This window comes from Typha latifolia, chromosome 7 (genome assembly GCF_019914945.1).
Source record: "Typha latifolia isolate L0001 chromosome 7, TyphaL0001v2, whole genome shotgun sequence".
Classification (NCBI taxonomy): Eukaryota; Viridiplantae; Streptophyta; class Magnoliopsida; order Poales; family Typhaceae; genus Typha; species Typha latifolia.
The window spans coordinates 4,554,703-4,572,416 of record NC_133092.1 but is presented as its reverse complement, the minus strand read 5'-3'; the positions used below and the strand labels follow the sequence as shown (position 1 = coordinate 4,572,416).

The window sequence follows — 17,714 nt, the reverse complement described above, 5'->3', positions numbered from 1 at the left end:
GGGAAAAATCAATATAGGACGATAGTTAAGATTATCAAATATCAGAGATATACCACTAACTATGGACTACATTAATTAAGATATCTTGACATACTTGAAGGGTGCCAAAATCTACGAGTGGATATTTCTTTACACTTAAAATGCATTTAATCGTAGAAAATTTTCAAATAAACATGTATAGTCAAATCTACTACAAAATCTATGTTCAAAATATTAGACAAGACTGGAGAAAATGTCAGGTGATTTCAAAATTTCTTACAAGATATTCTTATGTGGTTGAATTTGTCACCAATTTGCATACATTGTGATAGTTAATCGGCTATAGGATGAGCATAGAGTCAAATATACAATCAAATTATAACAAATATATCATAAACACAATATTGTGTGACAATTTCTCTTGGATGATATAATATACATCGATTATGTGGAATCAAATATAATAATGTAAATTCATTAACAATAAGCTTAACAAGAGAATAAATATATTGTTCATCGAGGAAAATAGTTTTAAAGCCTATCACTTAGAATAAGATATGATGGCAGCTCAACTTATATGAGTGGAAATCTCGAGATCTAGGTTCAAAAGGACAACTGAGTTATCGGAGTATTATTTGAAATTACTAAGAAATTATTACTTATGATGACATAGTGAGAAACATATATTATATATTAGGGCAAGCAATAATTTAATAAACTTTATATCTTAGAAATCAAAGTACAATACGATAGAATATTTTTAATAATAAGTCATTTATGTGATTATGAAGTGGATTGTTTTTATGAGATGGCTAAACTAAATCACTGGGTACTTAAAGAATTACCATGCAAACCTAGGGCCAAAATGAACACAATAAATATGACCAATGGTGTCGAAAAAAAAGTCGTGTAAGTATTATTATTTTGATTTATACAAAATTGATAGTTCAAAATATCACGATCACTAGTTAGCGAATAAATTCAATAGTATTTCACTAGGAAATGTTCAAACCAAGAGCAACTTATCCTAATAGAGTAATTTTTTTGTGGTACTTTTAATTGAGTCTATATTTCATTTACATTTTCAGCAAATTCATTCATGTGCAAGAATGTTGAAAATTTTTATTATTTAAAGATGGATTTTTGAGTAGGATGAACACGTTATTTATGATAAATGATTAGTGAAATAGAAAGAGCTTAAAGAGTATTTTAATTTCATATATTCACTTATTCAAATCAATGAAGGGAAGTGAATAAAATTAGCTTATAGTGTCTATCATGGTAATGAAAAGTAAAAGAAAGTGAATTCAGTTTTATATGGACTATTTAAGAAATATTGTAGAATATATAAAAACCAAGTTTTGCTTAGGTTTTGGGGCCCCAAAGAGTACCTATATTTTGGAGAAACAAAATATTTGCAAATTATCTCACATGAGCGTCGTCCGACTTAACTCAATCTGCATACAATTTCTTCAGCATTAAAAGTGAATACTGTATTATTTTGGTTTGATAAGGCACTTAAATAATTATTTTCTTTTGCATGCAAGATAGTCATTATATCATAGGAGGCTAACACTCATTATTCCAAAAATAACTAGTAGAGGACAAATCAATCTTAAGAAGGTGTACTAAACACTAGATTTGACTTATACAATACTTCGTATCTGTAGTATGTAATCTGTAAGTTCTTATAATTAATTTCATTACTATTATTGGCACAAATTTTGTGTTTGTTTGAATTGGATTATTGACAACAATGTTAACTATCTCGTACAATTATACCGTCAATTTTAACAGTGTTAATTATCTTCCCTTCTATATGGATCATCGTGGCATGTCACAATAAATGAGATCAATAATTACTATTCAAAAAGTTCTAAAATATACTTCTGGAACGGTGTGTATTATTTATTCTCTTAATAAGCAGTGGATTGACTAATTCACAAAGGAAGTTTGAAAAAATATTTAGGTGCATTTGGATCGCGCATAAGTGGTACTTATTCATAAATCAAGCCTATACGTCACGTGATAGTTTAAGTATGAAATAAAAATAAATTATATCCTTTTAATAATATTTTCAACCGTTATTTATTGATCATTTGTTCATCATTGGTCGGAGTCAGTACAATAGTAAGATTATTTGATTCATTGCATGCCAACAAAGAAGAGGGGCAATTTATGTATACATAAATGATGACACTATATTGGGTGTGAAAGTGGATAGTATAGGGATCAAATAGTATTCAAACCACATTTGGATTTATATTTTGGGTACGGAGATGGATATTAGATAAATAATAAAATTTAAAATTATATCTTGTCTAGAGATGGATATTAGATAGATAACAAAATTCAAAATCATATCCTAACTAAATAGTAATTTTTGAATATGTATCAGATAATTTTTGGATAGAACATCGAATCTTATTCGAATGTGGATCGAATTTTAAATGAATTATGACATTTTTTGGAGACAATAAATATAAAATATTAAGATTTCAAAAAAAAATATTTTACATGTCAAATACATATGAATTTAGTAAAATCATATCGAACACACTATTAGTAACAATATCAATATTCACAATTTAAATAAGCAAATTAAAACTATAAATCATTCAAAAATTAATATGATTAAGCGGATATCCGATATTCGTATCCTTATTTAAAAAATTATATTCGACCCATATCTGTATCTGTATTCGAGTTATTTTTTAAATCTTACTTGTATTCAAATCCATATCGGGATCAAGTAGAAATTTTTTCTCCGAATCCGATCTAAACAGAGCAGATAGTAGGTTGAGCCAAAGTTAATTTGACCCATTTTCATCCCTACACTACATGCATGCATGGGCAAAAGAATGTCCACTCTTGCCTAAGCTTGCTCACCTGCCAAATTGTTTAGATCATATTATCATTAAATTAAGGGATTTTTTAATTACCACTGAAAACTTTCAAAATATTATAATTACTACTATATTTTTCAAAATATCATGATCGCCAACGAAATCAATGTTCTTTAAAAATACAATTTTTTTTTGTTAATCTAATTAATCTTAACTAAAATTCAACTTTTACTCTTGTATAACTTATTAAAAATAGTTTAAAAGTTATGCAATATTATACCTAACATCATAGTACAAGGAGATATATCTTATTTCATGTAGATAAAAATTATTGTTAAATATTTTATATAATTGCCATGGAAAACTTTCAAAATATTATAATTACTGTTGTATTTTTCAAAATACCATTTTTTTGTTAATCTAATTAATCATAATTAAAATACAACTTTTACTCTTGTATAAGTTATTAAAAATAGTTTAAAAGTTATATAATATTATACCTAATATCATAGTACAAGGAGATATATCTTATTTATGTGAGACAAAAATTATTGATAAATATTTACACTTTAAACTTAAAAAGAGGTATTTCAACGTTTAAATGTTAAAATGTTAAAGTTGAATATTTTGTTAAAAGTTTAACTATAAAACAATTATGAAAGAGTCAAAAGTTTTTAAGGTTACAAAACTAATTTTACAAATATAAAGATGATCAAAATTATTCGATTTTGGATATTATGTCTGTATCCAATCAATTTTCACCCATAGAGATATCTCATATGCATATTCATATTTGAAACTGATCTATATTTGTAAATGTATCCATATCTTGGTTGGATAAGATATTTTAACCCGTGTCGGTCCGGATCAAGTTAGATAACGTGATAACGGTCAGATCAGATAATATCCGACCCATTTTCACACCCTAGGATCCACGACCTTTCTAAAAAATCAAAGAAATTAAAATGTCCATATCTATCTATATATAAGAGATTGTACATTATGCTTCTATGATTTAGCTCGATTGCACGAAACCCTCAATACTTTCAACTTAAGCACATAATTCTGTATGATCTAAACTAAAGTGCAATTATTAGTATGATGTTAATGAGAAAGTTGAGAAAGTGAAATGACAATCTTATCTCTTCTTACTAGGTCACAGATGAATGGTAATTTTCCCTTTGTAGGATGAGCAATTTCATCGTATAAATATAACCTTATAGTCGAGAAGTTGGTCAATGATCGGTTACCATCAAATATGATGGAAGATGTAATAGTTCTAATTTGGTCCAGACCATACGAGTTAAGTACTTAAAATTACAAGTACAAGAGAGTTTCGTGGAATTGGATTATATATATATATATATGGTTGGAGTAGTAACTAATGCGATAGCCGTTGTTGACGTACCCACTACGCGCCGACTTCGTTGAAGATGGTGAAGAAAAATATTTTATATCGCCAAATGGTGACGTAGGTGGAAGTTCTTTAATAGTCGGTGGCGAAGCACCTCCAACTACCGAGTTGAATCTAAATGTAACTTAATTACCTTTTAATACTTAATCAATTTACAGATAGAATTTGTCAAATTAAGCCAGTAGGCTTGACTTAGAACCATTAGATCAAGATTCAAAGGTTTAGATTTACTCTCCTAGTTAATCTTGACGTCATATTTCAAAGTTTGATTAGGCTTGCATTAGACTTGATTTAAAACAATATGTCAACATTTAATAATTTCGTTTTATCCATTGCCAGTAGCCAGTAGGGTTTTGCAGAATGATGCTTCCAGTTGGGAAGTTGCACTCTTTTACTCCTTCCTCTTCTTGAAGACACTTCAATTGACTCTGTAGATTTGTTTGATCTTGTTGAGTTTCTACTAATCCTCCGGTTGTAAACTTTTTGAGGGTTTCTTCCGTGCAATCGAATTAATTCTTTATCAATCAATTTGATGAAGATCTAATGGTTAAGATCTTTAAGGGTATAATAGGAATAAAAGATATTACCGGTTTAGCAGGTAATTTTTTTTAGATATATAATCTTGCACATTATTTTTTAACAATTATATTATCTTAATATTTTATTAAGTAAAAGACATATATATCATTAACTGAGAGTAATGTATATATATTAAAATAAGGGTATTGATGTCTTTTATAATTAACTTGATGAAATTTTAATTACATTTTATCTTTTTAATTATTTTTTATTATTTACATATATCTCCCATTAGTTTAAGATTGATTTAAATTAAATTTTAATAGATAGAGATAGAGAATTATATTTAAATTAAAGTTTATCTCCAAACAATCAAATTTAAATTATTTAATATTAAATGATATCTCCTATAATTAAGGCATAATTATATTTAAAAGAGAAATCTTAACGGAAAAAAACGTGTAGAGCGCTTCTTCCGTACTTATCAATCACTTTGATGAAGATCTAATGGTTAAGATCTTCAAGGGTATAACAAGAAAATTTGAAAGTTAGGCACACGTAATTAATCTTCTTAACTGATATACTCTTTTTCTTACGTAATGTGGTTTTGGAACCGGTACCGGGTATGAAAACTGGCTATTATAGCCGTTGGATTAAGATTATAATTTTTAAAGGTGCATTGAAGTATTTGCCAAACTTTTTTTCTTTTGTTTCCTTATGAGGAAGACCCATGAACTTTTAAACATCATTCGCTCCATCTAAGAACACATTAGTTAAAACTTGTTGTTTTGCTGATAAATGATAGATATCATGTAAGTGAATTATTGGCATGCAGTTTTATATTGACATATTTTGGCCCTGTGTCATTAAGTATAGATTATTTAAAGAGATCCAATTTTAAGCATCTTCTATCAGCTTTTAATACCTGTTTTGGAGTATAGGATCTGAAGAGGAGGTAGGATTTGATAATGTGGTCAGCAGGTAAATCATGTATAAATGATTGACACCTTTTGGGATTTTTAATTTGGGAGAAGTACTCTAGTTTTTTATAAATCACACCCTATAATTTACTTATTTTTATGATTCACATATATTTTGTTAAAGAAGAGGGGGGAGGGGGGGAGGGAGAAGATGAGAAAATGTGGCAGTGATGTGGCAGCAATAATGACGATGACGACGGTAGAGGAGGTATGAGAAAGATGGTAGAAGAATATAGAAAATTAGAGAAAATGATGAGGGTATTTTAGTAATTTTGTCGACATTAGTTAGTTAAAATAGCGTCATGGTATTAAATAAGAATTATAATGAAAAATAAAAGATTAATTTATAAAATTCTCAAAGACGAAATACGAATCACAAAACAAGTAAAATATAAAGTATGATTTATAATAATTCTTTATATATATATATATAAACTATGAGCCATCTTAAACTAGATAAAATGTTTGACATATAAATTAAGATAACTAGATCAATCCTCTTAAGAAAGTGATTATAGTAAGCTAATTATATGTGTACAATGTTTTAATGAAAATTTATTAAATATCAACCTTAATATTTATAAAAGAATTGAACTCATAACGCATGTCGTGACATAGTATAATCTGATTACTGGAGTACAATTGTTGCTTAACAACTTTTTGATGAAAAAATCTTCTTGTCACTCTCTCTCTCTCTCTATATGTATATATATACTCCCCTTTAAGAGTTAACATTAATGACAATCATTACTGTAGACAGTGGTATAGTTGATCACCGCGATATAAGTACTGTAGTTGTGGCTTATTTTATATAAACTTAATTTAGATATTCAACCTATCAATTAAAAAAAAAATTAACTCTTTTATCTAATTTATAATTAACCTAAAAACTCACAATTTATTAAAAAAGTAATATCTCATTATAAGAAAAGTGATGATGTGTCTTCATTTCATAGATTGATTACGATACTTGTTAGGTGAAGAGAGAAAAACCAAAGATCGATAAAGACGCCACCTCTTTACTTATTATTTTTTTTTAAAAGAATTATTTGTAAAGCATTTGAAAGCATAACAGGAATAATAGTAGTACAAAAGCAGCAGCTGCTAAGATTGCATGCGATGCTATCCACACATAAAGACATCTGTAATCTAAAATATATATATAAAGAATCGAGAATATAACTCTCCTTCCTTCCTTCCTTGCCGTCGTCCGGTCCCTTCTCCATCACAAACATGCATGCTTATTTCCCTTCCACAAAAAGTCCTGGATAAGCCTCGGTGAAAAGAATGAAACAAAAGAATATTCCAAAGCCATCATGGACACACGTCAAACCTCCCCTGCTCAAAGCTTTTCCAACCCCAGTTCTTATCCCAAAAGTTGGTGTTGACTCATGCCCACCTTCTTGGAATTAATCCAGAAGGCGCATTAACAAAACAAAACAAAACCCTCATAAAATTTTCCCCGGTTTAATATAGAACTAACATCTGAATACAGTAACAGTAAAATATATAAACTATATATAGAGATCGATAATATATATTTTCTAAGCTATAGTTTTCTGGGGACGGTAAGTTATATCACCATGGACTGAGTCTATCCATCCACTTCAATCTCACGTGTCTAAAAGAATAATTCAAACATTACTTTATGCCCTCTAAAATCCGTGCTCCATACCTAACCTCGCTTAGCATTCATCCTTATCCACGTCCGTATAATGATGATAATAATAATAATGGAAGCCAAGAAAAGCTAGTAGTACTTTCCTCGAAGCATCGCTAACTTCCACGCGTCGCGCGCCGAACGGCCGGCCGTCGTGGTCCGGTGGTCCCGGCGGAGCAGCTGTCCACGTAGCCGGGGAGCGTGCCACGAGGGCGAGCTACGTGCGGGTGCGTCCAAGGCGGATGGCGTAAGCAGTGACAGTATCCGAGTGTGGACGCGCGGTAGCTTCCCGACACGTGGAGGCGCATTAAGTCAACTAGCCAAATCCATTGCGGTCAGGCCCACGTGTACTTCTGGAAGCTGTCCTGTTTTGGCCCACACGTGTCATAATCCGTCTTCTTTATAAATGGTGGGCTTCTCTCCGTTCCCAAGTTTTAATAAGCTTCTCTCCCTACACAGCTATAGTAGAGAGAGAGAGAGAGAGAGAGAGAGAGAGAGAGAGGTTGATCAGACGGTGGAGATTAGATCTATAGAGGGGGAAGGGACAAATGAGCGGCCTAGATCTGCAGCTGCCGCCGGGGTTCCGGTTCCATCCGACGGACGATGAGCTTGTGATGCACTACCTTTGCCGGAAATGTGCCGGTCTCTCGGTCCCAGTTCCTATCATCGCGGAGATCGATCTCTATAAGTATGATCCATGGCAACTCCCAGGTAAAAATTCTTTTCTTTTTAGTAATAAGATTAAAATGTATGTAGTGATATGTAAAAAGACCACTAAATAATTTTAGGATAAAACATAATTACAGGGATGGCGTCGTACGGAGAGAAGGAGTGGTACTTCTTCTCGCCGAGGGACCGGAAGTACCCTAACGGGTCGAGACCCAATAGGGCTGCCGGGTCGGGTTATTGGAAGGCTACCGGGGCGGATAAGCCCGTCGGGCGACCCAAACCCGTGGGAATAAAGAAAGCCTTGGTGTTTTACTCGGGAAAGGCGCCTAAGGGGGAGAAGACCAATTGGATCATGCACGAGTACCGCCTCGCTGACGTGGACAGATCGGCTCGCAGGAAGAATAGCCTGAGGGTATTTATCTTATTTTTTACTTATTTTTTATCCTCTCAAAATCGAACAATGCCTAATAATAACTGAAACACTTTTTTTTTAATATTTATTTATAAATAGTTGGATGATTGGGTGTTGTGCCGGATCTACAACAAGAAGGGTAGCACGGAAAATCATGCGACGAATTCGGTCCAAAAGCAGGCTGGTTCGAGGGTCATCGCTCGGCCGTCGTCGTCCTCCCAGGAGCGGAAGCCGGTGCTGCCGCCGCACGTGCCGCAGTTCGGGGAGTTGACCTACTTCGATCCGTCGACGGAGTCGATGCCGCGGCTGAACACCGACTCGAGCTGCTCGGAGCACGTGCTCTCGCCGGAGTTCACTTGCGAGGTCCAGAGCCAGCCGAGGCTGAGGGAGTGGGAGAGGACGTTTGAAGACCCGATGAATACCATCGGCGGCGCCGCCGGTTCGCTTTTTCCGCAGCTCGAACCGGTCGGTCCGCTCTCGCCCGGGTTCAGGGACCCGCTTCTCCAAGACATTCTCATGTACTGGGGAAAGCCGTTCTAGGTGAAAGCCGGTTCGGATCTGGCACGTGAGGAGGAGCATGCCTTTGGGGGGTGGGGGAGTTGAAAACAAAAAACAAAGAAACAAAGAAACAAGAAAACAAAGATATTGGGGCCACTCAGGCGAGCCGCCAGATGAAGGAAACTTAAGCCGTTGGATCGAGATCGTGTGGATGGTGGCAATGAGACCGTGTGATCCCGAGATGATACTTAAAAAGATAGTTTGTGTGAAATTTAGATGGATAGATAGATATGCTTGTTAATGGTGGCGCCTAATTTTTGCCACCTAAAATATGGAGTAGTTTTATATGATATTTTGATGCAAGGCACTAGTATGAATTTGTTATTTTTGATAGCTCCACAGCCTTAGTGCCTTCATTGGATCTGAATTAAATCAAATTTGAGCAAATAAAGAGCATTAATTTAGTTCTAAGTTTCAATCTTTCCTGCAAGTAAAAGATAAGAAACAAATAAAAGATAACAATATAAAAAGGATATTTGTGTAGCCTAAAGTAGCGTTTCGTTTGTGAATAAAATATACTTTTTCATGAGATAGAACTCTCTTAAATATATTTTATAATTAAATATTCACACAACTAAATAACTACTAATGTATATTTTAATTAAATTTTATATAAAGTAAGTCAGTGACATAGTTCGTAACCAAACATAAATTCTTAAGCAAGTTATTCAAAGTATTATTACATTACACAATTAAATAATAAAATATAAGTAAATTTATAAATATACTTAATTTACAGTTATAAAATATGTATAAAATTAATTTTCTTTAATATGCTCTCTCCCTCCCTGTCTTCTTTTACTCTTTCTCGTTCCTCCCTCCCTCCCTCCCTCCCTCTCCCTTCTCTGACCCATCCCACCATCACCTCCTCCTCCTCCTCCTTATCCCTCTTCCTTCTTTTTAACTTCTTTTCCTCCAAAATTTCCTAAACTATCCAACAAGATAAATTCAAATCAATCCAAATATATATATATATATGTATATATATATATATATATTCATGCACTAAAAAGGGGAAAAAAAATCACGTAGGATCCTTAATTGACACTTCTCACTTCTTACATTAAAAATTTCCTATGAAAAATATTCCTTGCTTACCCAAACAAAAGTTTCTTCCAAACGGAGAAACAAAAAATAAAAATATATATGCCTCGATTATTGTCCTATGCTCCAATATGGGTACCGCTTAAAGTGAGATAGATCCAATCCGTAGGAAAATCTGTACACAAGATTATCCCACGGACTTCGACGTTATTCAAGAGATAATAAAAGAAAGAAGACCAATCAAGGCAACACGTTATATAGCAAAGGAAAAGAGAATATACACATGATTAGAAAAAAAATTGGTAACTCTTTCAAAGGCCAACCATGGATTTATAAAGTTTCTGATCACCAGAGTTTAAAAAAAATCTCGACGGCAATCAGTCAAACGTAATATCCATCAGCGAGCTCCAACATCTTCATCACCAAAATCAATAGTACACAGCCTCACGACCAGCACTAGAATTGTTCTGCACATTAGCAATGGCAAATAAAACGTTTCACTATTCTTAAAAATTAATCAACTGATAAGCTCCAAAGAAAAGGAATCTTACAAAAGAACTCTGAGAGTGAAGACAAAGACATGCCAAATTAGATATGTTCCAGAAATCAATGGTTCTACGGACTGAGAAGTCGACACCATCTTAAAGCAGAAATTACCTGACTAGTAGATCAATGTTGCCCAATTGATGGAATTCTCAAGTCTGATGGCTCTCTTGGTCTCTGCCACATGCTCTGGGATCTTTTGAGACAACTGAAACTGTTAGATCACAAGGTTATGACGAAGCATTGACACTTGCTTCTTGCTACTTCTGGATCCCAGTGTGTTTATAAAGGGTTAATTTCAAACTTAGTACCAAAAGATTTTTAGACGCTTTGCCTGATTAATGCTGGAAAAAGAAATGTACAAAGAGCTATATTACTATACAAGGTCTTCCGAGAAAGAAAGGAAGAAAAGAGACAGCACAAACTCAAATCAGTTCAAAAGGCCAAAAATCTCAAGGTATGCTTCTCAAAAAGTGTAATTCTAGTGGAACACAGATTGCATGACGGAAAACACATCGATGGTGTTCCAGTAGTCATTTGAGATTGCCATTGCTGCTAACCGATACATATATGGAAGTTCTGAAATCCATGCATTGGGTCCTCAACGCGCCCAAAGCCAATACTCTGATGCACCTGAACTGAAAGGTCCAAATCTACCATAGGAGGCTGCTAACAGAAAATGGTTCATTGCATTGACCTTCAAGGAAGCATCAGGAAGCATGGTAGAGGAGGGAAAAGAGACGAATTTCGTGGAAATGGTATCATGTAGAACGGACTTCATGGGTCCGAGAAGCCCATACTCCAAATACAAGAAAGCATAATATGAATGACATAGCCCAGTATCGTGCTGGTCCATACTTTATTCTAGGCACGACCTGTCATTAGAAAATAGAACTTCAATTGTATTGTGAGAAGGAAGTCTGACCCCTATTTGGACAGCAGAAGTGGCATTAATATCTTCAATAGAACAGTAATGATCAGTCAGAAGAGAAAACTTGTACTGTAATTTTACGATCAATAAAAACAGAAAGAACCATCTCTCAAAAAGCGCACACCTAGAACAGCAGTAGAAGTACTTAACCAAAAATGCGTGTAAAATATTGAGATTCGCTAGTAGTATGGTTCATCTCATCATATTAATGCCATGAACTTGTTCAGGGGCAATATGGAAGTCCATAGAAGTTATAGGAACAAGTTTATCATCATTATTTCTTTTTATCCTTGGAAACTAAGGGGATAACTGGTAGGATATAAAAATCTTACCTCAGCAGAGAAGTCTTTATATAAGTTTAAGGGAAGTTTAGAATTTTATTATCTCAAAATCAACTCCAGCCTCAACTATTTAGTCAAAAGGTTCTTACTTGGTGAAAAGAGTGTATAAAATGCCTTCACCTTCATCTGACCCTAATCCTGCCGCCTAGCAAGCCTAGCAAGCCTAGGAGTACTCTATTACATATCAAGTGCTATCCTTATAAATCTACTCCCTAAAAGAAAATCTTCTGCACCAATCATTTTCTTGTCCACATCTATTCATCAGAATAACAACTTTTCTTTTGCAATGGACTCTTCTAATCAACCCAGATAGAAAATAAAACAGGTTTCTATCCACATCTATTCATCAGAATAGCAACTTCTCTTTTGTAGTGGACCCTCCTAATCAACATAGATAACCAGAACAAGAGTACTAGTTTTAACTGTTTTGATTCACTATATATTGAAAGCCTGATAACAAATGAACATGTTTTATATTGGGCTACGGCAAAAGAAAATACATGGCCTTAATCTGTCAGTTAGCCACCTCTAAATTGTGATTCCAAATATTTCCTGAATCCACATAACTTAGTTGTTCCTTATATTATTAGTATCTGGATTATTTGACTATTGAAGTCCACATAGTGGAACAAGAGAAGTCTGGAATATTGCAAATAACAGCAAAATCCTTGAGATGAGTGAGTTCCAACTTCCAATTTCAAAATTTGTTCCTTTTGGTATTGAATGTGCTATGAAATCCACAGCGGGCTTCTAGCACCTAAATTGAGTACTACCACAGACATAGTAGCAAAGATAGTCCAAGTGGTACTGCATTTCTATATCACACACCCACCACCGATCCACACACAGAGATTTATGGTCCACAAACTTCTTGCCAGCGCGAACTATTATAGCATTTCACCTATTAAAGAATTTCACAGTAGCTGTAATGATACTTAATACTACCCACCGAACCAACCAGAAGGTAGAACTGAAGTATGCAGGTATTTTGATCACTTTATCTTTGTACGCATAATATATGATGAAACAAGCCAAAAGGAAATAGAAAACAAATAGAAAAATGTTTGAAGCATAAAAAAGACTATATAAACTATAAAGGTTGTAAAGAGTCAAGGTTCTACTTACAAATCTAAGGAAGATCAAAACCGTTAATGCACATATGACTCCAAGAAGCACATGAAGACCAATTTTAGCAACGTTCTGCAAATCCACCAAATATATAGTCATGTGAATTATCATCACTTCCATAGGAGTATAAAACAATAAAAGCACAAGCAGAATATGTCATATAATCTGATAATTATCAATAACTTATTTTGGACCTTTGACAAAATAATAATACTGAATTAATATATACCATGAATCCTATCATGCTACAGAACATTTAAACATTTTTTAGCACAATGGGGACAAATTATGAGTTAAAATTTGGTAATAGATTCCCCTCCTGATAAAACTTTCATGTGGTGTTCCTCTTAAAATTGAGAGGAAAATGTCGGTTTAGGATTGTCAGAATAGCAAGGAGCAATCTCAAAGACAGGGTTTTCAATTATAGAAGATACCAATTAAAGCTTTTGATTTCCATAAAAACATTGAGCATTTCACGACTCCCATGGTAAAACATAAAAAAACTTCACAGTTAGCAATCCCTCAGGATCTCAAAGGCATAGATCCCTTGGCACTGCCAATGACAGTGGAAGAAAAACCTCTCATAAAAAATAAAACAAAAATAACCTTATCCTCTTGAATAAAAACCTTAAAGAACAGATATTAGAAGGAAATTAGATCAATTATAAGAAGTTCAGGCAAGTTGGCAACCCATTTCGAAAGATGCATGTTTTTGCTTCTTTTCCACTTAATTCCTATTTTACCTTTGCTGATTTCATCATCTCTGGTCATGAGCTCTCTTGCTTATTACAACTACAAGTGAATAACAGGATGAACCAGTAGAAGTTCCAAACAGTAGGGTTGCCTGTCATTCTCTTTACTGTTTCCCTTATTACTCGTATTTTTCTTTTCACTTTGTTAATAATTGTTTTGTACCTCAAACTTCATTGACATCAGAAGAAAAGGATGACTTACAAACAATGTGAAATAATTTCAAAAGGTAAAGTTTATTTATATGTTATTTATTGACGAGCACACAATTTGAAGCGTCAACTTTGATTTTATCTATTGTTTCTAGGTCGTACTGATTTACTATGATTCTATGAACTAATGGAATGGATTAAGTGATTATTAACTTATCGACTTGGAAAATTTTGCTATTACCAACTAATCTAATTAGGTGGCCAATAGCATGCAGCATTCAATCTAGTTCGCATTTGATTTAGTTCTCCTTTTCTAACTTGATAACTAGAAAGGTATATCACACTTCTGGTCATTGTTATACTACTACAAAGTAGTGACCAGACAATGATACAAAAAATAGGAAGATTATTTCTATCTAACTATTCCTTTAAGATAATGGATTCCCCCTGAAGTAAATTTTGACTCCACAAAATAAAAAGGATGAAAATTCTAATGAACATATAAAGACTTACCAGTAGGAATTAAGACACATTAAAAAATAATTATAGATAACTACTTGTTCAGTTGTTCCCAGGAAGAATAGTGGTGAACTAAAAAAAAACTGGTCTCCAGAAATGCACTTATTGCAAACATTTGAACCTACCATCTACAGAAACATACCTTACCAACATGAGTAGCAGTAAACCATGCAATTGTAATCATAAGGAGGCCCATGGTAACTAAAATCACGATACCTCCGACATCCTGTTTAGTCAATGGATGCTCTATAGCAACAATATTTCTTGTCGGGTTATTATTTGAGCTAAAGGACAATTGCTCCACAGGTTCCTGTGGCATTGTTATGGAAGTACTATGTGGATTAAACCATAATGAGATCTCACTGAGCCTTTGCCTGCGAATTGCCGCTATAGCATCTGGATCGGCTCTTGTATTTGCCTCCAGTCGTAGGTGAGTAACTTCCCCAGTAGCAGTCCTCTCCCTTAAAGCTTCATTGTCCTTCAAAGAAGCCACAACCTTTCTAAAATCCTCGATTCTTATGTTCTTAGCAACAGCTCCACAAATCTCGCATATTGTAGATCCATGACTTACAAACCATTTCAATGCACAAGCATAATGTGCAAGAGCAAGATCATTTTTGCAAGAACAGCCTAGATCAATCAGAATGTCTTGGTAATCACAAGAACCTGATTCCGTGTCAGTGCTACATATAAATACCTCTCCTTCTGGGCTTATAAACTCGAGAAATGCAGGATTCTTCTCAGCATTCTCAGACCTAGTGTTGTCCTTTACGGGCAATTTTCTGGTAACTTTAACACTCGAGTCTCCAGCATTATCAATTTCCAACAATTCATGTGATGGCGGTGATATATCTAAGAAGCTCAAAGCAGCATCACCCCTTCTATCAGATTCGGCATAGTGGCAAACTCGACAAAACAAGAGGTATGCATCCTTATCGATACCACATGTAGATATGTTCAAATTCTGACTATTCATGGTGGGTAAATCCATGTCGTTTCTTCCACCATCTAACTGCATCTTTTCTTCCGTGAGGCCCATGTGATGGATAAACAATTTCTCCAACTTCAGTAAAATGTATCCAACTTACTCTGAAGGAAGGAGTGCACTTTAGAGAGGAGTCACGAGAAGTAGAAAAACAGGCTTGTTGCATACCTATATGGCATAAAATAAAATTTTAGTCCTTTTTCTTATTGGGATTAATTAATATATGGTATCTCTTCGTATTAGAACCTAATAGCAAATTGGCTACCAACTAAACTTCTAAAATAAAATATTTGTCAATAACAAAGAAAATCATGCATGGTTTGTTACTACCATATTTAATAGAACCATTTCTTTACAGCCTTCTTGCAAAATCCATAACAGCATGAGGTACCAATACCTTGTTTTTCTCTTTGTTTTCATAATTATAGTAGCAAAACAAGGAGAAAGCTAGTTTAAACATTCGGCATTACTGCAAATATAGCTATTTATTTGACTTAAAAAAGGAAGAAAAGGGAGAAGGGACAAAATAAGAAAAATGCGAAGTAAAAATTTTGGAAAATTTAAAAACGAAAAAGAAAGGAACACAAAACATAAGAATTACGAGAAAAGGATTTCAAATATTATAACTAAAAACAAAGTAAAGAATTGAAAAGAAAAAATAAAGCAAGAAATATATGTACTAAATAAGACAACATAGAAACATACTGCAAGCCACCAAAAAGCCGAAGGCAGTCCTTTGAGTACCAGTCTAAGAAAAAAGAAAGAATATCATATTGGTATTTGTAGCATTCCCCATATTTCAGGGCAGTGCGACCTCCCACCTCAATTTAAAGTTCCAAAGTAGTACATAAAAAAATAAAGCAAATAATTTCGAAATTTTAGTTTGAGACGCATACCTAGACTTGGGTTCTAACTTTTAACCAATGCAGCACGGGTCATAACCATGGAACCTATTCAAGAGATAAAGTTGGCGTCTTCCCAAGTGCACGACCTTAAATACCTTGGATTCCAGAATTTTTCTGAACTAAATCAGTCAAATTTTCTCCAGAACACACTTCCACAGCCGCAGATGCCAGATTGGGTCAGTTGAAGAAAGAAAAAACTGGTAACGTACCGTGAATTGCTGCCAAATATGCTAAAATTACCCGAAATTCGGGACAAATCGGTGCAATTTATTCTAATTAACAACTACGGATTGCATTGGGGGTCTTAATCAACACAAAGAAGATGATCGAAACGAGGGATCTAGCAGTATGGGGATAAAATCTTCTTTCTTGGCGCTTCAAAAATCGAAATTGACACAAAATAAAGGAGGAATCTGTTAATAAAGACTAGGCTCACCGATTTTGCGCTGTCGAAATGGGGAAAGGGATCTTCGAGCCTTTTCCTTGGAGTCGGATGCGCGAGCAAGGGATAGAGAAGAAGAAGTGTTGCCCTCCGGAGTTCTCCAGAGAAAGAAGTGGTGACGGGGCTCTACTATTCTTTACTGTGGAAAGGCGCACAAGCCAAAAGGGCCAGGTGTTTTGCCACTTCGTTGCACTAACATATTACAAAAATAATTTAATAATAATTACTAATTTCTCTCTCCTAATTTACTAAAGTATTCGTTATAAAAATAAATTAGTCATATTTTATTTCTCTATTTTTTTTTATAAAAAATAAAAATAAATCACGTATAAATTTCACTGCATCTTCTCTTATTAAATATAAGAATAAGCCATTAAAAAATAATTATATTTTAATTTACTTATCGGTTAATCTAGTTATATATATAAAATATCTTATATTATCGATAAATAAAATTTATTTTTATTACTAATTGATTAGTATCGAATCATTGCTCAACATATTATTCCACGGGTTTAAAAGTTTTGACGAGAAATTTTGTAATTTAATTGTATATAATTTTGTCATTAAAAATTTGGATAATTTTTACTTTTGTCATTCACGCCTCTATTTTTCTTTTCCCTTGTATTCACTGATGTGATATTATAAAAATAGGAAAAGATGACTCGTATTCTTCTGTTGCTTCTACCTCAACTTTTGCTTTTATATTTTTATTTTTCTCTTTCTTTTTATATATACAAGTTTCTATAATTATTTTTTAATTAATAAAATAAAAGACTAATTAAAAATATTGGAAGATAATTAGAATTAGTATTAAGCTATTTGTTTGACTTGTCATCCGTCCAATTATTCTGATAATAGATGAGAATCCATCTAGCAAAGATGAGTAAATATAACTATAAAATTCGTAAATTAAACTATAAATTTTTTTGATTCG

The 17,714-nt window shown here is 33.5% G+C and overlaps 2 protein-coding genes across 6 annotated transcripts; one reads left to right on the top strand and one right to left on the bottom strand.

Moving 5' to 3' along the window:
- Positions 1-7,827: 7,827 nt before the first annotated feature.
- Positions 7,828-9,448, top strand: LOC140792556 (NAC domain-containing protein 48-like). 2 transcript variants are annotated; one of them, XM_073143624.1, is made up of 3 exons: positions 7,828-8,109; positions 8,205-8,479; positions 8,579-9,448. In XM_073143624.1, exons 1-3 carry the CDS (start codon positions 7,947-7,949, stop codon positions 9,017-9,019), a joined length of 879 nt encoding a protein of 292 aa, XP_072999725.1. In that variant the 5' UTR covers positions 7,828-7,946; the 3' UTR covers positions 9,020-9,448. The 2 variants fall into 2 exon arrangements, with proteins under 2 accessions (XP_072999725.1, XP_072999726.1); XM_073143625.1 differs by having other exon boundaries at positions 7,972-8,109; positions 8,187-8,479.
- An 855-nt stretch (positions 9,449-10,303) lies between these two features.
- On the bottom strand, positions 10,304-16,911 carry LOC140792747 (uncharacterized). Of its 4 annotated transcripts, none has more exons than XM_073143909.1 (5): positions 16,772-16,911; positions 14,588-15,598; positions 13,022-13,096; positions 10,739-11,499; positions 10,304-10,548 (listed from the first exon to the last, which is right to left on the bottom strand). In XM_073143909.1, the coding sequence occupies exons 2-4, from the start codon at positions 15,482-15,484 to the stop codon at positions 11,386-11,388; spliced, it is 1,086 nt and encodes a 361-aa protein (XP_073000010.1). In that variant the 5' UTR covers positions 15,485-15,598; positions 16,772-16,911; the 3' UTR covers positions 10,304-10,548; positions 10,739-11,385. The 4 variants fall into 4 exon arrangements, with proteins under 4 accessions (XP_073000010.1, XP_073000012.1, XP_073000011.1 ...); XM_073143911.1 differs by having other exon boundaries at positions 10,739-10,838; XM_073143910.1 differs by lacking the exon at positions 16,772-16,911 and adding an exon at positions 16,327-16,463.
- Between the last annotated feature and the right edge of the window lie 803 nt (positions 16,912-17,714).

What these genes read in the sequence shown, in the direction of transcription:
- LOC140792556 (XM_073143624.1), top strand. Translation starts at nt 7,947, where the DNA reads ATGAGCGGCCTAGATCTGCAGCTGCCGCCGGGGTTCCGGTTCCATCCG. An exon ending in TGATCCATGGCAACTCCCAG is followed by an intron (nt 8,110 to 8,204) that starts GTAAAAATTCTT and finishes ACATAATTACAG; the next exon opens with GGATGGCGTCGTACGGAGAG. An exon ending in GCAGGAAGAATAGCCTGAGG is followed by an intron (nt 8,480 to 8,578) that starts GTATTTATCTTA and finishes ATTTATAAATAG; the next exon opens with TTGGATGATTGGGTGTTGTG.
- LOC140792747 (XM_073143909.1), bottom strand. Translation starts at nt 15,484, where the DNA reads ATGGGCCTCACGGAAGAAAAGATGCAGTTAGATGGTGGAAGAAACGAC. An exon ending in CTGCTACTCATGTTGGTAAG is followed by an intron (nt 13,097 to 14,587) that starts GTATGTTTCTGT and finishes GTGGATTTGCAG; the next exon opens with AACGTTGCTAAAATTGGTCT. An exon ending in TTTTGATCTTCCTTAGATTT is followed by an intron (nt 11,500 to 13,021) that starts GTAAGTAGAACC and finishes TTCTAATGACAG; the next exon opens with GTCGTGCCTAGAATAAAGTA.